The sequence below is a fragment of the Metarhizium album genome, assembly GCF_000804445.1.
Source record: "Metarhizium album ARSEF 1941 chromosome Unknown scaffold_9, whole genome shotgun sequence".
NCBI lineage: Eukaryota > Fungi > Ascomycota > Sordariomycetes > Hypocreales > Clavicipitaceae > Metarhizium > Metarhizium album.
The window spans coordinates 618,422-644,655 of record NW_024467583.1 but is presented as its reverse complement, the minus strand read 5'-3'; the positions used below and the strand labels follow the sequence as shown (position 1 = coordinate 644,655).

General features: G+C 53.5%; 7 protein-coding genes across 7 annotated transcripts; 3 read left to right on the top strand and 4 right to left on the bottom strand.

Moving 5' to 3' along the window:
* Positions 1-635: 635 nt before the first annotated feature.
* MAM_04293 (vacuolar protein-sorting protein BRO1) lies at positions 636-3,794 on the bottom strand (the record flags this gene model as incomplete). The annotated part of the gene is made up of 4 exons (XM_040823091.1): positions 636-1,724; positions 1,778-2,929; positions 3,003-3,432; positions 3,517-3,794. 4 exons carry the CDS (start codon positions 3,792-3,794, stop codon positions 636-638), a joined length of 2,949 nt encoding a protein of 982 aa, XP_040678970.1.
* A 2,458-nt stretch (positions 3,795-6,252) lies between these two features.
* On the bottom strand, positions 6,253-9,140 carry MAM_04292 (Phospholipase D; the record flags this gene model as incomplete). Its single annotated transcript, XM_040823090.1, has 4 exons — positions 6,253-6,467; positions 6,548-8,786; positions 8,865-8,892; positions 8,983-9,140. The coding sequence occupies 4 exons, from the start codon at positions 9,138-9,140 to the stop codon at positions 6,253-6,255; spliced, it is 2,640 nt and encodes an 879-aa protein (XP_040678969.1).
* Positions 9,141-10,431: 1,291 nt separating this feature from the next.
* On the top strand, positions 10,432-11,221 carry MAM_04291 (HET-C2-like protein; the record flags this gene model as incomplete). Its single annotated transcript, XM_040823089.1, has 4 exons — positions 10,432-10,579; positions 10,638-10,696; positions 10,754-10,872; positions 10,930-11,221. 4 exons carry the CDS (start codon positions 10,432-10,434, stop codon positions 11,219-11,221), a joined length of 618 nt encoding a protein of 205 aa, XP_040678968.1.
* A 1,224-nt stretch (positions 11,222-12,445) lies between these two features.
* Positions 12,446-13,673, top strand: MAM_04290 (salicylate hydroxylase; the record flags this gene model as incomplete). Its single annotated transcript, XM_040823088.1, has 2 exons — positions 12,446-13,462; positions 13,548-13,673. The coding sequence occupies 2 exons, from the start codon at positions 12,446-12,448 to the stop codon at positions 13,671-13,673; spliced, it is 1,143 nt and encodes a 380-aa protein (XP_040678967.1).
* A 470-nt stretch (positions 13,674-14,143) lies between these two features.
* MAM_04289 (Alpha/beta hydrolase fold-3) lies at positions 14,144-15,421 on the bottom strand (the record flags this gene model as incomplete). Its single annotated transcript, XM_040823087.1, has 1 exon — positions 14,144-15,421. One exon carries the CDS (start codon positions 15,419-15,421, stop codon positions 14,144-14,146), a length of 1,278 nt encoding a protein of 425 aa, XP_040678966.1.
* A 1,946-nt stretch (positions 15,422-17,367) lies between these two features.
* Positions 17,368-20,115, top strand: MAM_04288 (aspartate-tRNA ligase; the record flags this gene model as incomplete). The annotated part of the gene is made up of 1 exon (XM_040823086.1): positions 17,368-20,115. The coding sequence occupies one exon, from the start codon at positions 17,368-17,370 to the stop codon at positions 20,113-20,115; it is 2,748 nt and encodes a 915-aa protein (XP_040678965.1).
* A 581-nt stretch (positions 20,116-20,696) lies between these two features.
* Positions 20,697-24,328, bottom strand: MAM_04287 (NADPH-P450 reductase; the record flags this gene model as incomplete). The annotated part of the gene is made up of 7 exons (XM_040823085.1): positions 20,697-21,372; positions 21,435-21,631; positions 21,689-23,059; positions 23,132-23,818; positions 23,878-23,913; positions 24,011-24,129; positions 24,217-24,328. The coding sequence occupies 7 exons, from the start codon at positions 24,326-24,328 to the stop codon at positions 20,697-20,699; spliced, it is 3,198 nt and encodes a 1,065-aa protein (XP_040678964.1).
* Between the last annotated feature and the right edge of the window lie 1,906 nt (positions 24,329-26,234).

The window sequence follows — 26,234 nt, the reverse complement described above, 5'->3', positions numbered from 1 at the left end:
AACGCGTAGCGAGGCACTTGCGACTGACTTGACATTGAACCAAACCAAACCGAATCTGACCTCTTTCACATGAACCCTCGCCGGCTTGTTTATCTGATCGACTTGATTGGCCGACCTGACGCAAACCCCCCAATGGCATCCTTGGAGCCTGGGGAAATGCGGAGTCACCCCTCTCCGTACGCGGAGTAGCGCAAGTCCTATTACAAATCGTCGACGAGCACCATCATTTCGTCCAAGGGATGGTGAGTGCGTACCGACTCCCGACTTCGGAGTACTTGTTTATTCCCGTCTCTCTCGACGTTATTTATCATGTACATTATACATATTCGTCAATCTGGCTTCGGTTGTCGGACACCTCCCACCCGACGCCCAAGTGTCTGCGGTGAACCATCTTGTCTGGCCGGTCGGGCTCGTACCTTACCGGGCCATGCAATCAACATGTATATACAACTCTGCCTCTCTGTACTTCTCTCCCAAGTAAAAATCATAAAGCCATCAATCCTTAACAAAAGGGCGTCATTGTACGCAGCACATCGCCTGCAAATGCTAATCGGCCCCTCACCTCAACGCCAAGCATCAATCATACCCATACACCACCTTTCCATACTTCTCAGCTGCCGCGAGCCCTCTGGCCATTATTTCCATGAACTCAGTCCAGCCCAAGGATCATGGGCATGCTCTGACTGTGTCGGGCGTGCCTGAGCACCCTCTCGATGACCACTGTGCCCATCGTAGTGAAACGTCTGTTGCGGCCCAAGAGGTGGGGGTCCAGGAGGCGGCGGCGGAGGCACAAATCCGGGAGGCACATAACCCGCCGGCTGTTGCGTCTGGGATGCTCCAAAGTTCCCGTACGTCTGTTGTTGTTGTTGTTGTTGTTGTTGTTGTTGTTGATGATGGTGATGATTCTGCCCAAACGAGGACGACGTTTGAGTTAAAGGCGGCGAGTGCGGCATCATGTTGATGCCAAACGACGTCTGGTTCGAGGGCGGTGAGGTTGGTCCTGGAGTTCGACCATATTGAGACGGATTGTAAGCCATCGGCGCCGAGTACGTGCTCTGCGGTGGCGGGCTGGCATAGGTTGGATATGTTGCTTGGTTGGGAGGTGGTGAAGTAGGCATCTGATATTGCCCCTTGAAGTTGCTTTGCGCGTATCGAGGACCCTGTCCAGGCTGGAACAACGGTCCGGGCGTCGGACGACTAGACGTGGATGGCTGCGAATCCACAGTCATGCGATCCATCAATCCTCGTAGACGCTCTTGCTCGAGCTCGGCTTGGCTGCTCTTGATCCCAGACCGGTCTTGGTCCATTTTGTCGAGTAACTGTGCGCCCTCCGCCCTGCGGTTGTTAACAAACGTCTGCACGTTCTGATCCAAACTCCCAACCGTTTCCCGCATTTCTGAATACCAATTCTTCGCGCTTTGCAGCCCCGCCTCTAAATCCAAAAATTCCCGATATGCTCGTTTGTATCTGTTGATTACAGAAGACCTCTGCCGTTGGATAGTCTCATATTTGCTCTGCTCGGACCGAACACGTTTATCCTGCAACAGGGCGTTGAATACCGTTGTCAATTCCTTCATCAGCTGCGATTGTTTATGATTGGCCTGCAGGAGGCGATTCTGGTGTGGCCTGAATTTCTCCAACTCTTGCTCAAACAGCTGGGTCTCGTAGTTGGAAATAGACTTCTTATTTAATATCAAAACTTGCGAAATATCATCGTTGTGTACCTGTACGTAGGTTAGACACCATGTCAACACACATTTTCGTCCCGTATACATACCTTCTCTTTGAGATCCTTGAGGACCTGGTTGCGCTCTCGTTTTATGAGATTGAGCTTCTTGATGATATCCTCAACCCTATTGACTTGATCCATCACACTAGGTCCGCTTTCACCAAAATCAGTGTCGAGGAGGTTGGGTTCGGTGTGGGCAGGACTCAGTGTATGACTACCCTGGGGCCGGGTTTGAGCGACAGCATTTCGGAAGAGCTGTTCGACATTTGATTCCTGAGCGGCGCGACGCATTTCGTCAAATGTAGGCTCGTTTTCCTGCAACTTTGCCGCAAGCTGCTTGTCACTCCCCAAGGCCTCGTTTAATGCTTCGCGGTAATTACGAATATCTGATCTCAGAGTTGTCGTTAATCGAGAGCTGGGTTGTTGAGACCAAGCTTTTTCATATTTGGATCGCATCTTCTCGCAGACGCTCTCCTCTAGATCGAGTTGCTTGGAGCTGTTTTCCAATGTGACCATTATATACTCCTTTTCGTTCCGCAAGAACTCGAATATCTCCGCGGGCACTTCATGATCGGCAACATCGATGCACCATTGGCGGAAATCTTCGTCGGGAAGAATGTCTTGATCAAAGCCGCCTTTCAATACCTGAAGCGCCCCTGGCAATCGCAAATAGTCCAGGCTTGCCGCCATCTCTCCATTCGCGGTGTCAACCCTCTCGGTCTCGGCTCGGATGAGTTTGGCCTTTTCTTCGTCGTAAAGACTTGCCGACTCAGTTACGGCCATCGGCACAATCTTGGCGAATAGGTCGGGGCCTGTTATGCGCTGCATATCTTGACCGGCATAAAGCTCGCTCACAGGAATGGGTTTCGACGCTGGAAGCTTCGCAATAGCCGCTAGGCTGACTTCAGCGGGCACGGCATGGTGATAGATGAAGTCGTTATCTTTTACCGCTTCGCGAAGCCTATCCTGGACACAGGATACCTGCCTCTTGGAAACCTCTTGTAAGAGAGCACCGCATTCGCCGCCGAGATTTGAGTTGGCCGGCACCGTAGCCGGGAAGTTTCGAGACAGCCGTTCTGCCTCTTTGGCAAGTCTTTCTGCCACCTCTAACCTGGCGACAGCACTGCCATGCTGATTCGATCCGTCATCCGCTTGGGCCTGATAATACTGGGCCATGGAACTCAAGAGATTACTTTTGATCTGTGTATCGCTTGTGGTATTAGTCTCAGAAAAATACAATAATATTCTGACGAGAGGTCTACAGCCATCATACCTGGACCATTGTCAACCACACCTTCTCAAAAATAGCCTTGTTGACGTTTTCTTGAACCCCTTCGATGGCCTGCCCGTACAGATAGCTGGCTTGGGCAGCTAACTTGGCCAGCAAGGCAGCCTTTTTGTGATCGGCGATCTGTTTCTCTAAAAACACTTCTTGGGCCTGTGCCAGCATGATTTGCATCAACGTCTTGACAGTTTCACGGCTCAGGTCAAAGGATGGCGCATGGAGAAAATTGTCGTTGATATATGTGAACATTCCTGCCGAAGCTTGGAAGGAGTGATATGCAACTTTGAGTGGCGAGTCCTCGCTTCGATTTTGAAATGCTGCATGACATGACAGAACGGCGGAAATATTGAAAATGACCGAGGCTTTCTCGAATGCGAGGGAGTATTGCGTGGTTGACTTGTGCGTGAAGGCGTCGAACCTGTCATGTTGGGTCAGCTTGATGCTCCTGCGCTCTCGCATAACGGATCAAACCTTGACACAAAAAAAAAGAAAACATGCTTACCACGTAAATGCTATCTTAATATGTTGCTCATCAACAGGGAACCGTAAATCAAGCAGCTCGAGCTGACCGTAGTATCGATATAACATATCGCGACCCGACGTGCTTTCCTTTCCAGCCCCTCGCATGTCCTGTCGCAAGCGATTAAGAGTGGCACATTCTTCAGCATAGCGTTCAGGATCGTCTCCATAGCTTTGACGGATGTAGTCTTTCAAGGGTGATATCCAATCAATCTCATTGGTAGCCTTGAGAGGTACCGAGATCATAGGTGACTGCGGCATCTTGCTGCGTAGGATGTGGCATATACGCCACAAGTTTCGCAGCGGGACGACTTTTCAAAGATGAAATGTTGCTACCTTGAAGCAACAAGGGCTAGTAGATGCTAAAAGCCAAACGTGCGCTTACACGCTGGGATCGCCGTCCTTCCTCAGGCCGCAAAAATCATGCGGGAACAATAGCTACAGCCACGACCGAGGCGGAGGTAGCGGAAGCTACAGGAGTAACTACGGCAGCAGCCTTCCTCGCCAGGATTGTATGCAAGATCGTATTCGATGGCGGTTGGGCGGGCGTGTGGTCGGGAGCTGAAGTGTTCGGCAGGTTGGCCGATATGCGGCCAGCTGAGCCCGAGGCGTGGCAGAGCGAGGAACGGAGCGGGCACGGAGGAGCGCGGCAGTTCTTCTGTCAGGCGTGCTTGTGTCTCTGGGGCGTTTTGTTTCGCCCCTTTGTGCTCGGTCGAGTGCGAGATCGGTCGTAATACAAGAGCCGTGACACTTGTGTGTTTATGGACTTATTATGTGCCACTTGCCCCGGCGCCAGACACAAAGCGGGATCCACTTGCTGGAGCTCCAGATATTCCCTGCTATATATATAGTAGTTATTAGAAGTAGAAGTGCAACAACGGTGAGGATGCCGAGGACGCAGGTGGTCTCTGGGGCCCTTATGACGCGGCCGTGGGTGGGCGAAGGAGGGGTCGAGCTTGAATGTTCCCTTTTGACGTAGAGGCGAGTCCAATGGCTCCTTTGCAACAAAATTCATCAACCCGAAGCGACAGACGAGGCGCAAGGACGTCGGTGCCGGCGCGTAGCAGAGTGCGGCTGGCGGCTGCAAGGTTGGGCAGGTCTTGAGTCTTGACGGCCCGTTCAAAAGTCGTTCCAACACGTCATGCTCATTTGTAGTCAAGCAGCCCCCAAGAAGCTGACGCCACACTCGCCTTCGTACACAGGTGGATCCGGGGCAACACAGGAAGATCGACTTCAGTGACCGACCGGGCGCTGTAGCCGCCAGGGACCACGATGCTATGACGAGGCTGTTTGGCCTATCCCCATGTGTATGTACACGCCAAATGCTGCGAATGAACCCGGGCTTGGTGCCGTCGATCTGTGCTACTCTCGCAGGCGAGGAGGATATTCTTCAGCCTAGTTGGTGTTGTGTTTTTGGTATTCGGCAGGCCAAGGGTGCGGCCCTGTATCTTCAATCATCCGTGGCCTCGACAGCCCGGCCTTGATACGTGCGTGATGCAACGTCGTATGCTTGCGTAGAGCCGGGAACGTCTGCCTGACAGAAGAAGGGACAGGAAGCTGATCGAGGACGGTGTGCGATTCGATCAAGGCCCAGGTTTGCCCACAAGAGAGGCCATCAAATGCCAGACAAAACTTGACCTCAGTCAGGTCTCGCCAAGTTGCTGTCTCGACTTAACAGAGGCGGACCGGGAAGGAACCACCAGGCGGCGGCACTCACTTTCCTTACCAAGTAGGAATACCATATTTTCCTAGGTACTCAGGTACCTAGGTAAGTACCTAGTGATCCAGAACACAAGCGCTTTCACACTGAATCTGAATCCTTTTACAAAATTCTACAAAAAAGTTACCTTTTCTAGAAATGCCACCTAACCTCCACACTCGGCGCATGGGGTCTGAAAATCCAACATCTGCTTCTCAGGCGGCTGAGCCTGAGGCTGAGGCTGAGGCCGTTCGTGTCAGAAGGCGCGCCAAGTGAAGCTGTTTCAAAGCACCATCATTTGTGAGGCCGTTCTTCCCGACCGACCAGAATGTCGTGCTTGCTGGAGATGAGTTCACTACTTGATACGAGAATGGGGGCCAAGGCCCTGGGGCTCCTTATACTCGTCATTCGCATGCCATCGAGTCGGATGGTTTCACCGACGGACACGCTGAGATGCTTACCAGTTGCACACGTCCACTCGCCCATCAGCAACAACTCATCCACGCTTTCCCAAGCCTTGTGAATCACGATCAAATGCGTACACAAGCGTACTCCGCGTTCCATGCAGATAATGCCAGTGTGCCCGTGGCCATCCATCCCATCACCTACTCGAGAAGCCCCCTGAAACCACAACTTACCGCCAACAGTCCCAGCCACTCCTCACTGCTGTTCGACAATTACTCTCCCACACTCTACGATGTATACCGACCGCTCCGTACAGTAGTTATGTTGTAAAGGGCATCATGAATGCTCTAATGCACCTCACATCCCAGCAACAGAACCCCATTGGCTCCGTTCGGCGCTTATGCCGCTGGTTGGCTTGCAGGCCTGGCGTGATGTGACTTTTCTCTCTGTCATTTGATTTGATTTGGCAGGAGAGGCTGTAGGGAAAGTACCATTGATTTCATCAAATGTTTAAATAGACTTGATAAATCCAACCAAGTTACCCGTAGAACTAGACCAGGGATGGTCTGTCAAATTTTCTTAACCCCACACCCAAGACACACAACACAGAAAGGCCTAGGCATATACGCTCTCCGTCCAAGAGTTCACTTGCAGCCCCCTTTCTGCCATCTCTGCTTCCTGTAAAAACATCATTTGCATAGACACCAAATGGCCCCTGACCTGCGACAACTTTTGGCGGGCCTCCTCTGGGGGCATGAATTGGTCGTAGATGTGGCCCTGTTTAACACCCTTCGGAGGAAGATAGCGGTCGTAGTCGTCGAATGTTTTGACTGTAGGTCATCAGCAGTAGCTCTCTAGAAATCTGTAACATGGGGTTACAGAGGCGGGGAAAGAATAGCAAAGGACATACTGTGGTCATCGGGGTCTGCGTGGAATACGTTGCGGAAAATCTTTGTGTTTTTCGCGGCCTGTCCCATCCAGGTATCCCAAAGCTGGTCGGCCATTGGATCTGCCACAAAATTCCACGATTCATCTTTGTCATAGATGTCATTTTCGGGATTCACAGAAGGAGGTTGGGCATTGATGTCATCCTGGGCGTTCATATCTTGTGGTGGCAGCAAACCGAGATGTTCTCTCCAGAGATATCGTCGGAGGGTGGCTGCGTGATAGCCGGCTTCATATGGTTTGCCATCCATCGTGCTTTGTATCTTGCGCGTATCTTCCATGACGATGCTAAGTTCACTGTCGTGGTCGCCGAGCTGGCTCCTGTCATTCAGGTTGCTAGATCCGCAAATAACGACACGATCGTCGGCAATGAGGAGCTTTGAGTGAACGTAAAGCTCTTCTTGGATCCAGTTCTTGACCTCAGACTCTTCATCGTCGTGGTTATCCCAAGGCTCGTCTTGTAGCGAGGTCTCAGTCTTCATGGCATGATGCGCCACACTTGCTGCAGAAATTACTTCCTCGTCTGGCTTCTCTTGTTCAAAAATCTTTCGAGCTCGCTGGGCATCCTCAGCTGCCTTTTGCTGTGAGCTGGTCATGTTGGCCTTGCGCTTCTCCCGGTCATGCTTGTGTTTCGGGTTCAAATCGCGGAATCTGCGGCTGCCTTCACCTTCGTCTGAACTGCTGTCTTCGTAGCCGTGGATACCGCTAGCCATAATCTCCTCAGCTTCAGCACGCTGTACTTGCTGGTAGCTGATACCAGTCGTTTTCTCGGCCACCAAGATGGCATGCGTCTTATTGAGACGGTCATAGGATCGCAGGTTGAAGAAGAAAATGTACTGCGTGGGATCAACGCCTTCTTTCTTTATCTGGCCAAAAATGGAATTCTCTCCGCGGCAAATAGACTTGTATTGATAGTCCATGATGGCCCGTGTTCCAGACGCAGCGTTTTCTCGGAGGTCGCCAGCAAAACCAGGGATGGCAGGAATAATAACGATGATGCGGAATTTGCGGCCGTCCTTGGCTGCACGGACGACGGCGTCCACCATGGCCCGTCCAATGGTATTGTGAATAGGTGACTGCTGGTCACCGGTGGCGGTGATGAAAAACTGATTCTCGATATACACAAAATGTTCAGCTTTACGAATTACTTCGCAATAGGCATTTTGGATAGAATGATCCGTCAAGATTCCACTGGACCAGTCGGCACTAGATCTCACAAGCTGTGCGCGAACAGTTCCTCTATTATCAAGATTCTTGGTGCTCAAGGGCGAAATCGGGTGCTTGATGTAGTCGCCAACTGGATGCTTGGGCCGCTGGACGCCCACCAAGTCCTCATCCTCGCCTTCCCGGCCCTCCAGCACAATCCAATCGTATCGCGCGTCTCGCTTGTACTTGTCTCTCTTGATGAAGTTCCAGCGGAGAACAAAGTGTTCGGCAATATCGTACACACAAGGGCCAATGAGAGCCATGGAGACATCGTGCCATGGCATGCGGCCATATTCGGCCTTGCTCAGCTCGTTCTGTCCCCAGTCGGCGACCTTTTTGAAGTCCATGATGCGATTATTGTTAAAGTCCTGTCCAGGCCAAATTTCCTCAGAAACCCCTTCTGGGTGCACATCAGACAGTGGGTGCTGACGAGCGTCCCAGCGGCCAAAGCAGAGATCCAGGCCGCCAATGAAGGCCATGGCATAATCAATAACAATGAACTTTTCGTGGTGAGCCCAGTACATGGTCATGTCGGCCGCGTTTTCAAAGACGTTGTGGTCTGGATGCCTCATGACGCGAATATTACCGTAGCCAGGGGTTCCCTCTGGGCAAAGCGCTTCCAGAGCCTGTTTGGTATGGCGAGAGTTGCATGTCAGCGCGGCCTCAACTTCTTTGTAGACTGCCACGTAAACTTTGACTCCAGCTTCGGCTCTTCTTTTTAGAATTTGATCTAGTCGGAAATGCTGCTTGTGGTAAGGAGGCCGCCGTAGGAAGAGTTCTGGTGACAGCCACCAATCGCAAATGTAAATGGACTCTTGGGCTTGCTCCAGGGCGACAGAGACGGCCCAGAAATAGTCGCAGCCGTCAACATACCATTTGACTAGGTTTCCATCGCGTTCAGGGAAGAAGGATTCAAATCTGTGTTGCTCGCAAATAGCAGAGCGTTTTGCGTCGCATCGCTGTTCATGTTCTTCATCATGGCGGTGGTCCTTGTTGAACTAAGGTCGCAAGTCAGGACCAAGAGTGCCCTCGAGGCTTTTGATAGGAACTTCCCAAGTGGCCTCTCATGAACATACCAGATTTCCAAATTTACCAATTTGCTGCCTTGAAAAAACCAAATGTCAGCATTTGGGCGGTCTCGACGGGCGAGGATAAATCAAGTCCTCTCGACGGCGGGGCAAGATGACGACATACTTTTTGTGAATCAACGCGACCTTTGCGTCGTGAAGCTTTGACTCGCTCAGTTTCTCTTTCAGGTCGTCCATCAAACCCGAGAAACCCCCCTGGCTGCTTGAAGCGCTTTCTTTCTCCATGGCAGGCTTGCCCTCGTTGACCTGGCCGGTGCCGCCCATTGTTGCAATCGTTGATAGTGGAGATTTGGGCGCGACGGTCGCAGACTGGCGCAGAGGAAGGCAACCCTGTTGGCTCGAGGGAAAGAGATGGGGCAGTCAAAGCCAAAGGGGATTCGCTTTTCACACGAAGCAAATGTGGGATTGTTCTACCAAGAATATTATGGCAGACACGACGAGGTGAATGGAGGAGGATCTGTACACCAAGTCAACGCCGAGGAAGGGGCGATTTGGCAGCTTCCAAAGCTGGAGAATTATTAACTGCCGTAGGTACCTAGGTACCTAGGTGCCCAGACTTACTTATTACCAACTTCCAAGGTTTACCAGACAAAGGCAGATTAGCCAGCATTCCTTGAGACTTGAGAAGTGGGGTGGCCATGTGAGTGGCCTCGTACTCGGAAGGTGGGAAAAGTGACGTCAATCGGCGCCGATGCATATCAACGCGTTCAAAATTGGTTGGATATAGTGTTTCGAAGCTGTTTGACTAACCTACCTCGTTTGAATCCAATTTTCGCCCACGATGACGGTAAGAGAGATTGTTACCAATTGCAGAGGTAAATGCCTTGAGTGCCCTGGCCCTTGAGCGGCCTTGAGCTTTATCGGCTGCCTCGTCACTCGGTGTACTTGGTAGCTTGGCGGTTTGTGCGTAAACTCGCGTGCCATCTGCGGTCCATGTTCTAGCAAGACAAGGCGAGACAAGGAAAGATGCGTTGTACCTACTCCGTACTCCGTACTTCATGGAGAGCTGGTGGGGCGGGCCAGGGCCGTGGAGGTGCCGCATTTAGGAATCAAGATGAGGACACCACACGCAGTGCGGGAACAGCTCAGGGGCAGCCTTTTGGTTGGAATCTACCACCAGACATGTCGACTGGTCCAGATGTCTGATGACGACGTTTGTCTGGGTGGTTCCCGTGCCTGATTTCCTGACAAAGGTTTCTTCTCGAGGCGCCAGCTTGTCACTTCAACGCGGAAGGAGGGGTTTCCTCAAGCCATTACCTACTTCACTAGGTACCTAGGTAGGTAACTATAGTACTAACTACCTATAGGTACTTAAGTAGGTACTTAGTAAGTGGGTGGTTACCCCACCAAAAGCCCTTCTGCAAAAGGAGTCGGGCACCGTACAGCTCGACTTCCATCCCCTCGACACTTGACCGCCTCGCAGGTCCGAATAACTCCCTTCTGTTTACTTCCAGCCATTGCTTCAACGTTTCCGCTTTCGTTTCCTCCTGCATCTTCTTCCCTTTCCCACCGCGTTTCCGAAACCCACCGCGTACGCTCCGAGACTGAGATCGTCATGTCTGCTCCCGTTATCCCCCCCGGTGGTACCATCGTGCAAACCTTTAGGCGGTCCTTTGTCGATGTTCCCATCGACGCTGACAAGGGCAATGCAATTGCTACCACCGAGTTTCTCGACGCTGCCGAGTCGTTGACCACCATGTTTGGTATGATCATGCTATGAAAGCAAGTGCATACGTGGGCTAGCAGAGCTGAGTCGTCTAGATCTCATGGGCTCCGTTGCCTTTTCCCCCGTCAAGTCCGACATGCTCGGCAACGTCAAGGTTTGGAATCCCTGCAGCATGGCCAATTTTCCCAGGACCTTGATTCATTTTTAATAGAAACTGCGTGATCGGCAGCTTGCTGCCCCCGCCGAGTCCGAAAACATCCAGGATCTCTGCCGAAACGAACTCAAGACCAAAAAACACACAGCCACTGAAGGTTTGCTGTGGCTCGTCCGGTACGACGTCCCCTTGCACCCGAATAGGAACAAACATCGAAAGCTAATGAACAAAAGTGGCCTAGAATTCACCTGCATTGCACTCAGCTCCAACCTCGCCAAGCCCTCCGAAGAACTCGCCGACTCATTCCGCGGCGCTTACGGCCAGACCCTGAAGCCTCACCACAGCTTCCTCGTCAAGCCTGTATTCAGCGCCGCCATGAGTGCCTGCCCCTACCGCAAGGATTTTTACGCCAAGCTTGGCAGTGACGGCAAGGTCCAAGATGACTTGCGTGTTTACTTGGCTGCGTTGGACAAGATTGTTGGCATTTTAAAGGGTTTCTTAGACAGCAAGGAGGCCAAGTGGTAGGTTTGGCTAACATATGAAAGTATATGATGGCTCTGGCTGTTTTTCGTTGCAATTGAACGATTAACGAAATTTATTTGCGCATCACAGTGTTCCAACTTGGTCTTGATGGGATTTTGACCGGATCGGGCTGGGAGGCCTGAACGTCTTCAGACCTGCTATTTCGTGTAGCTGAGCGGTTGTGGCTATATGTAAATCACCAGGAGTCTAGGCATCTTGCTGTATCCGAGACGCCTCGGGAATCACGATGTTTCAGAAACATTCACGTGTCATCAAACTGCGTACCCGGCTGCTCCCGGAATCCTAAAAGCAAATGCGTAGTAGGTATCATTACGTACTATCAACTGTGCGGTGTGCAGGGCGGTTGGATACATGCAAGACCTATGCACGAAGCTTTATACAGTCCATGAGCCCTTGATCGAGAAGGACACAGCAAGTTATATCGTGGACCGTTTTTGTTCGCTTATGGCGATGCAAGGCGTACCAGGGAGACTATCATGTCGAAACCACCTTGAATCTCTAATCCGCGTGTGGTGAATCTACATGATGATATATCAGGCCGCACCTTTTATAGTTTCAAGACAACAGTGACGAGAGAAATGCACATGACTAGCATTGCTTTGCAGCCTTGGTGAATAGATCATGTCGATCCGCCAACAAGGTGGCGTAAGATGGCAATAGCGAAGCGAAATATTCAAGTCATGAAGCGCGGCTTGGGTCTGCCGCCGTCATGCGGTAGGGAAATGCACGGATTCTCTCCCTCTGTCGTCGGGGTCTCCTCGCACAGCTCGCGGTGGCGCAGAGGTTGCCGGCTTTCCAGCTCAAAAGCGCCATGCCGAGCTTCCTCACCAATCAGACGGCCATGAGTCTCGCGGACGAACAAGTCTGGCTTGAGGCCAGTGAGGTCCGGGGAGTAAGCCTGGCTTGAACCACATGGCCTCTATTGGGCCGTCGCGCTTTGGGACGTCGATTTATGCGCTGGCAAGTATTGAGAGTTGGCCTGTTTGGGTGAAGACGAGCGTCGCTTATGTATAGATTTATCGACCGACGAATACATGTATATATACACAAAGGCCTCGCTAGGCCGTAGACTTGAAAAAGAACGGAACAGTTCTTTGCAATTCATCGCCATACCAGCCATCGGCATCTGCTCCTGCCCTCGTTGAAACAACACACCCAAGCGGCGTCTCAGCAAAAAGATCAGAAATCAGAAAAAAACTCGTGCAAATGCCAAAACCGTTTCGCGTCGTCATCGTGGGCGCCGGCCCAGCCGGCCTAGCCGCCGCCCTCGCACTCATCAAGCAGCCTCCCGTGCCATCGTCGCCCTTGCACCTGACCGTGCTCGAGGTCCGCGACCGAGTCCAAACCCTCGGCGGCGCCGTCAACCTCACCCCCCTGGCCCTCCGGTACCTGGACTGGCTCGGCGCGGGGGCCGGGCTCCGACGCCGGGCCGCGGCCGTCTCGGCCATTGAGGTCGTTGCCCACAGGACGGGCGCCCTGCTGGGCCGCCTGTGGCCGGGCGTCGACGCCGTCAGGGCGCAGAGACGCGTCGTCGTCGAGGCCCTCCGGGATGCCGTCCACGAGGCGTCCGGGCCCGAGGGGGTCGACGTCGTCTACGGCGCCAGGATCAGCGCCATGCGCGAGTTCGGCACCCCCGACTGCGGCGGCCTGGTGGTCACCTACGTCGTCGGCGGCGGGGGCTCCTCGCCCGGCCGGCACGTCCTCGAGGCCGACGTGGTCGTGGGCTGCGACGGCATCCACTCGCAGGTGCGGGCTGCGCTCGTCGAGCCCGGCCGCGGCGAGACGTATTCCGGGAAGTGCAGCACCTACGGCTACGCGGACCTCCGGGGCGAGAGGGCCGCCTGCGCGTCTGGGTCTGAGCTGGCCGGGTCGTGGGTCCGCGCCGACGGGTCGCCGCTCGTCACGGACACGACTGTCGTGGCAAAGGGCGGCGAGGCGCTCCTGGCGACGTACTTCGAGCCCTCCCGCGAGAAGCTGTACCTTGCGGTGGTGAACGCCGTGCCCGAAAGGGAAGACGCGAGGGAGGGCTGGTCCGTCCACGGCGCGGACAAGGAGGGCATCAGGAGGAGCATTCGGGAGATGTTTGAGGGCGGCGCGCTCAAGTGTCTCGGGGAGATTGTCGACCTGTGCGAGGAGTGGTTCTTCTTCCCCGTGTACATGCTTCCGCCGGAGGGGCGGTGGTGCAGCGGGAGGGCCATTCTTATTGGGGATGCTGCCCATGCTGTAAGCCCTTCACTTTTGGCGCCGCCTGGGCTCTACGGGCCTCCTTGCTCCCTCACGCGTCGTGTGAACTAACGGTACTATGTAGATGCCGCCCCAGGGCGAAGGGACAGGCGTCGCCATCGAGGACGGCGTCCTCTTGGCGTGCGTGCTGAGTCGGCGGGCAACAAGAGACATTCCCACAATGTTCAGGGATTACGAGACGCTCAGATGACCAGATATTCGAAAGACATACAAGGAGACCATGGCGCGATGGGATCCGCCTGTCCCAAAGGGTTGGATGGGTGGCATCCTTACGGAGTGGTTTACGTGGGGATACTTGAAGTTCATGGGTATGAAGAAGGACTATTTCGGTCGTGATGTGAGGGACAGGGAGCTGCCGGCCTAGGTCATGATACTTTATATTGCTTTCTTGTATGCGTAAATGATGAGACGTCTTGTTATATCTGTTCTCCACTCCATGGCAGATTCCAGAACCCTGGATAGAGCAGCTGGCGAATTGCGTCGACGGCCAGACGGGCAAGGAGAAAAAGGTTCGTTTCCTGTGCCGATTCCGTCATGCTCGGCCCATCATCATCATGCCCTGCATGCCCTTCGCCGACATTCAATAAGCAATGGCCCATGTCGTGCAATGCTCACTTCGTATGCATTTGGCGCATTCCTGGCCTTTGGCAAACTCTGCAGCTAGCGTGCTGACCTTGATCTTATGGTCAAGTACCCAGGTCGTCTAAAACGCCGTCGTCTGGTCCGCATCGAAGTAGTAGACTCCTGGTCCGTCTCACAGTTTCGACCCAGCCAACGAGCAATACTCTCCGTCGCCTTGGCATACTCGACAAGGACACTGTCCTTTGGAGCCATTGGCGGAGGTTTATCCCAAGCATGTCCCTCCCCTTTGACGATGCGAAGGGTAAGTGGCATTTCGTGCTGGTCCAGTCGCTCTGCAAACCGAATGCCTTCGGCCAATAGCATGTCGTACTCGCACAGTATCATATGGCAGCGAGGCAGCTTCTTGATTAGGTCGTCTGACATGAGGCCCGGCGACATTCTAGGATCAGTCCGCTTCTCTCGCGGAATTGGCGGAAAGAAGTATGAGGCGTCTATAAGATCTGTCATTCCAGGGGACAGTGTGCGCTCTGGTCGATGACATATCTGCCGCTTCCCAGGGCGACTGATGGTGATGTCGAGTGTAGGATAGAAGAGAACAAGGCCGAGGATACGAGGCGGCGGGCTTGGAAACTGATAACCCCACGGAGACGGATCTTGCAGGACGATCCAACTGGTAAGGGCATTTGTTGCTCCTGCGGAGAATCCAGACAAGATGATGCGGTCCGGGTCGATGCCAAACTCGGAGGCTCTAGAAGCAATCTGCAGGATTGCGTCCACACAATCTTCCATGGGGGTTGGAAAGGGATAGCTGGGGGCTAGTCGGTAGTTGACGGTGAAGACGACGGCATCAACATCGCACATAACGGCACCAGCCCATCTGGCATCGTCAGTGCCCTGGCCAAGAATCCATCCACCACCATGCAGGTTGATGACGGCGGCACGCGGGTCGACAGAGCCCCCCGGAGGATTCCACACCTCAACCTTGATCTTCCTCTGGCCTTTCCATTTGGAAAGGCTTGAATCAAGCCAGACTTCTCGTGAATGATATGGCGCGGGCGGATCTGAACGGTTGTGGATGCTGAAACCCAAGCTCGCGGCGTAGCGCACTGTTTGGGCCTTGGCTTGAAGATACCATCGCGAGCTGGCCTCGAGGGGGTTCTCGTAGTCCGGGCCAAGGTCGGAAGCTGCCGGGCTTGATGCCCTCGTCGAGATTGTAGATGGGTTGGTAAGCGTGGCTGGCGCCGAAGAGGTCGTGCCCGTGAAGGTCGCGGTGCGTTTCAGTGCGTCGACGGCCTGGAGAAGCTGCGGCTGACCAGGCACCTGTAGCAGTCTGTTCTCGGGCTGGGAATGATCCATTTGATCCAATCCGGAGCTTCATGGAAGGCTCGGAGGCGCGGAGGCGGGCTTGAAATATGTGTGTGGGGGGATGGCACTTGACAGGCAGGCCAATTCAACCTGGTTTCGCCCAGCCACGCAGCGACGGACGGACCAACCGATGTTGCTTCTGCGGCTTGATGGTGGGAAGTGTAACGAAAGGATGGAGGAGTGCGGACTGGTGCCGTAACCAGAGAAATTAATGTAGTTTCGGGGTTCAATGTGTCGGGAGAGTATTTGAGTATTTGCTCAGACTCGAGGCCCGATTTGGATCGGGGCTTTGCATGGCAGCGTCTGGTTGCGCGTCAACGACTATGACGTTGCCAGCAGGCCTGCCTGCCGTTGCGCGGCAGTTCTCGCTAACCGTCGACCGTCGACCGTCGGCCGTCGGCCAGGCCCCACCACAAGTCTGTTGCACCTTCCGTCCGCTCACGATCTTGGCGTCAAAATAGTTCCGTCAAGTTTCAGTTCCGTCCAGAGGCCAGGTGCGATGGGCATATGGGGAAAGCGCGACGGGCGGTCAAAGGTTGGCTCCGCTCCGGCGTTGAAATGGAAATGAAGCCTTCTCCCGCTTACCAAGCACTGGGTGAGAAAACTGGTGGAACTCGACGCCAAATAATTTGTCGTGGTTCATTAGCTCCGCCATATCCACGGGAGGCACAGCGCCAGCACAACGCCATCACAAGCCAACACTGAATCGTCAAACCGTGGACCAAGTAGCGAGGCGCCACGCCACGGGCTTCTCACAAATGCCGAGCGAGCCCCACAGCGGCAACGACGTGTCTACGTACGTACTTGTCAAGAGTGTGCGGTAGTCCGAGCCAACAGACTTGGCCACGTTGCAAGGTCGAGGTCATCCGTACTTGTGGTGATTACGGGGCCTCATAGGGCTCAGGCTCAACTGGCGCCCCTTTCGGCGGAGACCGATCAGAATGACGCCTGCGGTTCGTCGTGGTTGGCCACCAGCTAAGCAGCCTCTCCCTCATAAACCTTCTCAGTTTGTGTAACCGGGTGCCTGGATTACCCATCACCGCCACCTTGCTGACCGCGCAGACTCCAGAGTGTCCGGCGGCGGCTATTCTATTGTCAAGGTACGGAATACTTGGCTGGCTGGCCCCGTCGGAGTCTCCCTGTACGCCGAGGTGTGGATTTGAGTAGCAAAGACGACGGAATCGACGGCTTCTTCCCTCACACTACTCCGTAGCTGGCCCTGAATAAGAACGACCCGATCCTTTCCTATTTGACTCAGGCTCTGGGACAAGATAAGAGGCAGCGCAGCCGCTCTTCTCTCCCTCCATTTCTTCCAGAGCTTCATGACTTACTTGCTGATTGTCATTACGCTGGGACGCACCCTTGTGTCACGCGATCAACCGCGTTGACGCTACGAACTAGCAATATCTGCTCCTTTCATTTCACTCATCGTCTTCTGCCAAGTATCCCATCAGCCACTCGAAAGCCAGCCAGCCTGCCGCCCCATATACTCGGCCCTGCAGCTAGGGGCAAACGGCGGATACCAGTTGCCCTGCCCTAGGTCACGGACACGAGAAACAATTTCGACGCGACTACTGGTCACAAGGGGAAGTTGCGTCAGATTTTCGATCCGTCGACAAGGCTCGGCTCAACCGGCGCTGCTATCACTCGCATCCATCCTGTCCACCCCTGTCCCGCAACAGCACCAAGACCGCATCTGCACCGTCGACGTCATCCAGACTCGGACCGTTGCACAGTGACGTGCTAGACCTGCCAGGGCTCGACCCCGGGATTCGTGGTGCGCCACCACCGTACCGTCCTTTGTCCTTGGACCAACAAAGGGACTGGCTGACACTGCTATCCATCCACAGGGGCCTGCCTCAAACAGGTCGACGGCGACACAAGGAGTTCCTCGAGCACATCTAATATCGCCAAACGAGCCCGATTTCTTGGTGGCCATGCCGGGGGCTTCTAGTCTGCTGGCATCAGCCTTCGGGCTCCCCCGATCGCGCTCGCTGTCGCGCAACCGGACTGCCAGCCCCAACAAACGTGGCGACGTCACTGATGCGACTTACTCGGCCGATTGGACTACATCATCATCTCCGTTAAATTCGGTCCCCGCCTCACCATCTGTTCCTGCAACTCCCACGTTCTCCGGTAGTGCTTTTGGTAGCGGTAGCCCTAGGCATCTTACTAAAATGGCAGACAGTGCTGTTGATGTCGCCAGGGACTCTCCCCGCTCCAGCATGGAGAAACTCAGCTTGACAAACTACCGTCACGACCTGGACAAGTTGAACGAGAAATCCCAACGCTCGAGTCCGGATCGGACTGGAGACTCGACCCGGTCCAGCATGGAAAGCGGCCGCACGAGCATGAGTGCCGATTGGCCTGTCCATCCACATGAGCTCAATCTCATTGCCGAGCTGGACAAGCTTCCCCTGGGAACTGAGGTGAACTTTCGAGCCAGAATCTCTACTCAGCGGCAGCTATCCAAGAATCTCGACTTTCTTCTCTTCCGCGACCAAACAAACTCTGTGCAGGGCGTTCTTTCTCGAGAATACCTCGACATGGTTCGATGGGTCCAGAAGTTGAATTCCGAGTCCCTGGTCCAGGTGAACGGGGTGCTTAAGGCGCCTCCCCAGGCGGTCCGCTCTGCTACCCATTCTGGAGTCGAGGTTGAGGTGCACTCCATACATCTTGTGAATGCGGCACATGGAGCGCCCTTCACCAATTACAAGCCTCCTGACACGCTACGCAACCGCATGACATCTCGAATCCTCGATCTTCGTCATCCTTCCAACCAAGCCCTGTTCCGGATCCGTTCCATGGTAACTCGCACGTTTCGGGAAACCCTCGAGCAGCAGGGCTTTGTTGAAATCAACACGCCCAAGCTCCAACCCGCTGCCACCGAGACTGGTGCGGCTGTTTTCAAGGTCAACTACTTTGGGCGCAATGCGTTCCTGGCTCAAAGCCCTCAACTGGCAAAACAGAGTGCAGTCTCCGCCGACTTTGGCCGAGTATTTGAAGTTGGTCCCGTTTTCCGCGCCGAAAACTCCAACACCCATCGCCATCTGACCGAGTACACTGGACTCGATATCGAGATGTCCATTGAGCACGATTACCACGAAGTCATTTACGTTATTGACGACTTTCTTAAGCATGTTTTCACTTCTGTCTACGCCATGCCCGAGGTCAAGGAAGTTCAGAAGCGATGGCCCAGCAAAGAGTTCAAGTGGCTCCAAGAGACTCTGATACTCAACTTTGAGGAGGGCATTCAGATGCTACGCGATGATGGCCGTGATATCGAAATGGAAGACTTGTCTACCCCCGACGAGATGCGACTCGGTGAACTGGTTCGAGAGAAGTTTGGCACCGACTACTATGTCTTGGACAAGTTCCCGGCCAGCGCTCGCCCATTCTACACTCACAAGGACCCCGAGGACCCATTCTGGACGAGGTCTTTTGATATCTTCATCCGCGGACAGGAAATCTGTTCAGGCGGCCAGCGCATCCATGACGCCGCCGAGCTTCGCGAGAATATGCTGGCGGCAGGCATCTCAGAAGACGGCATGGAAGACTACCTCGCAGCCTTTGATCTCGGTGCACCGCCGCATGCCGGCGCTGGCCTTGGCCTGGAGCGAATTGTGGCTTGGATGCTTGAGCTGGGTGACGTCCGTTATGCATCTCTCTTCCACCGTGACCCCAGATCACTGCCGGCACGAGCACCCGGCTTGCCTCACCCAGAGGCAGATACTACCAAGCCTCTTCGAGACGGCGTCATGCCGCCTATCGAGAAGCTCATTGCCAACTACGGCGATGCTTCCAATACCTCTTGGTTGGATGAAAGATTCAAGATCTGGAGACACCCAAGCGGTGCTGCTGTTGGCTATGTCAAGCAGGATAAATTTGCAATGATCACTGGAGATCCCCTCTGTGACAGGTCTCAGTACAAGGAAGTCTGTGCCGCATTCGTCAAGTTTGTGCTTGCCGAGCTCAAGCTCACTCCTGTGTGGATGCTCGTGTCTTACGACATCCAAAAGATTCTCGCTCAGCAGATGAGCTGGCGGACCCTGTCGTGCACTGAGGAACAGCGTGTCGATGCCACCAATCATCACGCCGTCAATGGTGCCGGCTCCAAGGCCAGACGTGTCGAGCGTGAAGGTGTCAAGATTCACGAAGTTAAGCCCGATGCAGACTTCATCAGACGCGCAGACGAAGCTATTGTGAAATGGAAAGCCAACCGCAAGGGCAAACAGGTGCATCTCACCGAAGTCCGCCCTTGGGTCGACATGGAACACCGCCGCTACTATGCTGCCGAGAAAGACGGCAAAATCCTGGCCATGGTGGTCCTGGCCAAGCTGTCTCCCAGACACGGCTGGCAAGTCAAATGGGCCCTCGACTTTCCCGGCTCTGTCAACGGCGCCATCGAGGTGTTGATCGACTACACTCTGTCCACAGTCACGGGCCAAGTCACCTTTGGTGTTGGGGTTTCCGAGAAGCTGACACCCGGTGAGCATCTTCATGGAATTCGTGCCAGGTTCCTAGCTACTACCTACGCTTCCATCGTCGATAGCCTCGGCCTCCGTCGCAAGGCTGGTTTCCGAAACAAGTTTGGCGCTCTCGGCGAGGAAGTCTACATCTGCTACCCGAAACATGGTGTAGGTCTACGGGATCTACAGCAGATCATCAAGTTCTTCCAGGATTAAATTGGGCGGCATGTTCATACATTGCGAGCGATACAATTGATACCATGCTGGATATGGAAATGTAGAGCGCTGGATGGTGAATTTTTTTTTTTTTTTGTTTTCTCATGGCAGTATACATGCATTTATGAGGCCGGAGGGTTGCTGAAGGGGGCAGGTTTGGAGGCCTGAATGAATGGTCGGGTATTGTTGAATGTATACATACCGATACCTGCTGAATCAAGAAAGATCAAGATCACTATGGAGTACCCGTGAAGCAATATAACACGTGTGACTGATTTTTCCGATGTAAATGTATTAAAATTGTAGATGTGAGCGAGGAGCTATTTTAACACCGATGTATCCAAGTCCATGTGACGCAACAGTAATTCTCCATCCTGCCAAGCATGCCGGAGCGACTAGCTCATCCATCTCGCCAAGTAATCCATGTGGCGTTCCATTCTCCAGATTTCCAAGTTGCGTTTTTCAAACGTCGAAATCTTTTGCACTTTATACGGCGTCCAGTTCGTCCTCAAGTTTTCTGCCGGTCCATGGTCATACCTCGTTCCATTTTGAAGATTCGAGACGGATGACTATCGCACCAGCTAATCAAAAACATCCGTCACGTATCTCTCATTCCTCTGCTTGTCGAACCACTCCTTCGCCTTCTCTGGAGTCATGTCGTTGGCCCCGTCCTTCTTGCCGGCCTCTTGGACCATGCCAAGAAACACTTCTTCCACGGCCTTGCCGACGTCTTTACTACCGCAAACGTAAATTTTGGCGCCAGCTTGCCACAACTTGTCAATGTCTTCGCAATCATGAGACAAGCGGTGCTGCACGTATTTGCAGTCTTTAGAATCGCTGGGTGATCGGGAGTAGGCACGGCGGACATCAACGGCACCCAGCCTTTCCCAGTTGGCAAACTCCTCGGCGTACAGGTCATCTTGGTCTGGAGAGCGGCAGCCGAAGAAGAGCAGCGCTGGTGCAACCTTTCTGCCGGCTGCAATCATTGCGGCACGCTCCTGTACGAAGCCACGAAACGGTGCAAGTCCAGACCCGGCGGCAATGCAGATGAGGGGTGTATTTTCCGCGTCGCTGGGCAGATGGAAAGATTGAGAGGGTCTGACAGCAACGTGAAGTCGTTCTCCCGCTGTGAGCGAGGAGAGGAAATTGCTGGCAACCCCATAATATGAGCCCTGGCCGGACAGCGCAGGCTGCGCAAGTACGCCGTATGTCAGGGTCAGCTTGGTGGCGTCAGCCAAGGGGGAAGATGAGATGGAGCTACGTCGTATATATTAGCCATTGCCAGAGGTAATTTCGCCAGCATATTTTGAGAGGCTTACTACTGGCGGACACGCATAGGTGGTAACATGGCCAAAAATGACGCGAATGGAAGACTGATGGCAGAAAATTTCTCCAGGAGGTCAAGAATTGATGTTCGCTTGTTGGTAATCTCAACTTGGTAATCATCACCGGCGACTTTCTGAAGTTTCTCCATGGTTTTCTTATCTTGAGTAGCCTGTACAAGCGTTTGGAGGTTCTGCTGGCGATCAGTATACTGTTCGGTATCTTGGGAGTGAACGTGTGGTTAGCTTACTCTCTTGGTTGCTGGCTGGCTAAGTTCGACGTAGGCTCCAAGAACATCTGCAGCTGATACAGCGGCCTCGGTTGGAAGACTAGTAGGCCGATCCGAGTGAATCTTAAGCATAGCATCCCACGACAGCTGAAATCTCTTAAAGACACGCGAGACGGTGCTCTTGGGGTTGAAAGGAAGGACGGCCAGGTAATCACCCGCGCGGTACGTCATACCAGTGGGCAGCTGTATTTCAATATGCTTCTTGACGGAGCCAGAGTTGGTTAGCGTCTTTGTCGAAATGACAATGGCCTCCTCGACATCTTGTCTCAGAGTCGTCTTTCGCGGCACCGATATCTCTACTGAAAGAGTATCACCTGTAGCATCGGCACTATCCTCGACTTCGTATTTCTCTTGGAGTGCGGGCCAGAGGGAGTCATCCTCCCAAGCCTCGAAATCACCGAACATGTCTCGTTCAGCAGCATCGGTTGTAGCTAGAGGAAGAATCCGGTTCCCGCCGAGCACCTCCAGCGTACTGTCAACAAGCTTGGGTATTCGATGGAATGTCTGAGCCCAGTCGTGATGTCCACACCCAAATACCGTGTACGACACATTGTTCATCTCCTTACCCTTGAGGCTTTCAATCCAAGCAACAAAGAGAGCGGCATTGGACGGCGGCTGACCCTCATAAGAAGCCGTTATAATGATAACTGGGCGGTCCTTGGGGACCTTTTGGTTCGCATCATCCAGAGGTGCGACAGTGGTAGCCCTGAAGCCATGACGAGGTGCATCTGCAGCCACGCGCTGAGCCAAGGCTTCGCAAGTTCCACTATTTGAACCGTAGAAAACAGCCAGCGGCTTGCCCTGAGTAGGAATCCCGTTTAGTTTTGCGTTTCCGGCGTCGTCGTGGTGCGTTGTCTCACCAGCCTTGCCGGCAAGCGCTTGTTCAAGCTCCGTCGGCGTCATATCATGTCGCAGGCTGGCTCGCATGTAGAAACCCTTTGGCTTAATAGTCAAGGTTTCTTGAATTTCGAGGTGGTAGCTCGGATCGGCCATGGTAAAATTGAAGTTTTGGAAAAGCATAGCCATAGATAGCAAGGCTTCTTGCCAAGCGAACGGTCGACCAATACAAGCACGCTTTCCGTTGCCAAAAGGTTTCCAGCAGTTTGGGAACTCCTTACTCAGACGGTCAAAGTTTTCGTCAGACAGACGTTCAGGCTTAAATTCCATGGCATCTTCGCCAAAGACGACAGGGTCGACATGCGCTTTGGTCAAAAGTGCAGTGACAGGTTCGCCTTTACGGACTAGGAACTTGCCCGCGAGCAGGGTGTCTTCGTATGCTTCGACGGAAAAGCCAGGAATACCAGAGCTAAGTCGCAAAGTTTCTCTCAGTACCTGTCATGGATTTTTAGAAAAAATACAACAGAACAAAGGAAGGTTAGAAATAATGGCGTTGGGATTACGCACCGAGGCAACATATGGCAGTTTGGTGAGGTGATCGACCTTGATCTGCTCACGGCCAATCACTTGATCAACTTCTTGCTGGACCTTCTGATATGTAGATGGGTTCTTCAACAAGTAGTAGAAGGCAAACGAAAGCAAGCCGGAGGTCGTCTCATGACCAGCGATAAGGAAGGTAATGAGCTGGTCAGTGATGTTGTCGTCGCTCAGCTTCTCACGCGTGGTAGGGTCGACGCCATTCAACATGGCATTCAGAAGATCTTTTCTGTCGCTAGGGTTCTTCTTTCGGTTGGCTACAACGTCGTCGGCTGTTTTTCTCATAATTGCAATATCGTCGTAAAACTTCTCGTTTGCGGCTCGATAGAGAAAGTTTGGGGCAAATGCGGGCCGTTTGTTGCGACGGCCAGCCTCGGTAAGAAAGTCGCTCATGGCTTTAACAAACGGGTGCATCTCTTGACTGTAGTATGAGTTGAAACGGAAGTCCATGGCACATAAAGCCAAGGTGTCGAGGGCCAGACGAGTGAAATCATCCGAGGTGTTGATGGAGCACTGAGAGCCGTGGCGAGCAAACTTCATGCAGAGCTGAGTGGCAATGTCGTGCATTTCGTCGAACATTCCTCGAATTGAAAGAGGGCCGAAAGCTGAAATAAGAACTCGGTGTGCCTTGCCCCAATTGGGCTCATCATCGTGGGCCTGCAAATGATGAGAAGTTACCTTTGAGGATGGTTGTCACACTTGAAGCTGTTTCTTACAGTGAATAGGCCGTCATGGATGCCTTCTCGAACAATCTTGTGGAAAGGTCAGCTTGTGTCTCTGCTTGGGTGTAAAGTGTGCTAGATGGGGTATGGATGGGGGAGATCTGGCCCAAAAAGACAGTGTGCTTACTCTTAAAGATGATTGCAAAGACTTGTGAAACCGCTTCTCATCACACAGCTCGTTGACAAGCGCATTTGTAGAGCAGAAGACGATGGGCCGAGTGCCCAAGTGAAGTCTGAAGATTTCACCTATCATTACAACTTAGAATGCTGAAGCCCGAGAAATACGAGACTTATAACGAATCGGTGAAAGATTCAGGGGGGCAAGAGACAAACCATATGTTTCTGCTAATCGTTTAATATCTTGCAATGGAGTGGTCGTGAATTCGCCGAGGTTGCCAATCAAAGGCAGGCCAGGAGGCTCGGGGATAGGGACTGCTTCGGCCATTTCGGGAATCTCGAGTAAAGAGGAAGCTGGTAGTTCTTGTGGTCAGCCCAATTGACTAGGGACGACAAATTCCAGACGATGCTCATGGTGCCTCATTTTGGATGGGGAAGCGTCAACACTGCGATGGTCCAAAAAGAAAAGAAAACCCAGCTTTTCCGTCTCAATTACTCTAGGAATGTCAATTTATTTTATACAAAAAGTCGTCTTCATCAATCGGGGACGGGCATTTGCGGTGAAGTTGGACATTTCGAGGCGTGGTTGTTGGCTGGTTCAATCTTCCTTATAGCCGTGCACCCGGCCTCGCTGCGTCCTATTGATGGAGACGGCACATGGTGACTGTCTCGGACATGTAATACTAGCCTGACAGGGCAGGACAATGGTGTCTGATAAAAAAAGAGGAGGTGCATTGACCGACCTTGGCTCGGACGAAGGGCGGCGCGGGTGAGTAGGAGAGGAAGGAGGTTTGCTTGGAAGGGTTTGGCACTTTCGAGAAAGATGGCTTTGGCGAAGCTTCGAGCAGCGGATAAAAGGCCAAAGACGAGGCACGATTGGAGACGAACAGATGAGAATACTCCTCAGCACGGGTTCGAGCAGAGACAGCTAGCCAAGCTCAAGTGTCTCCTGGCGGTGTGAAAACGAACCGCTTCGATGGCTTGAATGGCTTGAGGGGAAAGATGGCTGTCCCGAAAAGAGCAGGACCATGATCGAGGTCTAAATACGAAGGCAAGGGGAGGAAGGAGCGACCTAAACGACGAACCTTAAACAGAGCAAGTGCCGGCGTTGTCCAACACAAATTCAAATTCGGAGGGTGACGGCATCCACATCCATGCATACGACATGCTCAACCAAATGGGCAACACGCAACACGCAACACGCAACACCCTGTCGAGGACCATGTACTCGGTGATACTCGACGCTCCTCCATCGATACTCGATACGCCCAGCCGTGGAAGCACGGAAAGCATGGAACACTCCCGTTGTTGTGCCAGGGTGGAGCTCGGCGCCTTCCAACGACCAAGACTGCGATGACCGTAGGGCTAGCTGCGAATGTGGGGTCTCGGGAGCCACGGGGGTTTGCGTTTTGCATATCATGCTCAAGTAAGGCAGGGGAGAAGGAGGGGGCGTCCGCGCGGAGTTTCGAACTTTTCCATGTTTTCGACGGCCCGACTGGAATGGGCTCGGGGAGTCGGGTGTTGGGCGGCGATGGCTCTGATGAGAAAACGCCGCCGGAGACTGCGCCCTGGGTCGTGTCGTGTGGCCGCGATTCATGATACACATAATTACACGACATGATGTAAGCAGTAGAAGGAGGGAAGACGGTGAGATCCGGCCGCTGTAAGACCAGCCCAGCCCAGTCTCCCGAAGGGACAGCCGTCTTTGATCAATCTCAGCATGCCCAAGATGAGGCTCCGATGCTCGCGTACTTCAATGTTGGAACTTGGTAGGCTTCACCAGATGTCATGGAGCCAGCCTTGCCTTGCATCCACCTCGGAACGCAGCCCGGGGTAAGCGACAATGTCGGGACTCGGTACTCTGTTCCCCATGTCCACGGACCATGACAAGCAGTCGGACTGGCTTCCTGCATGCTCGTTTACAGACTTGGAATGCCGGCAACGTCTCCCATTTCCCAATGCACAGGCAGGTTGACAGCATCGTCTCCGGGTCCCTGGACCCTGGGTCCTGGGTCCTGGGTCCTGGATGTAACGTTGGGACATTGTCAATCCCGGTCTGATCGTCAGACGGCCCACGTTTTTGATGCACCACCGCTCTCTCTCTCTCTCCGCCTCCGTCTCCGATCCCGGTCGCTTTTCTTCCGGCTTTGAGCCTTGACCGGCAATATTATCCTCGTGGGGATATGTGACCGCGTGCCAAGGAGTCCCGCCGACCACCCCCATGATGAACCGTG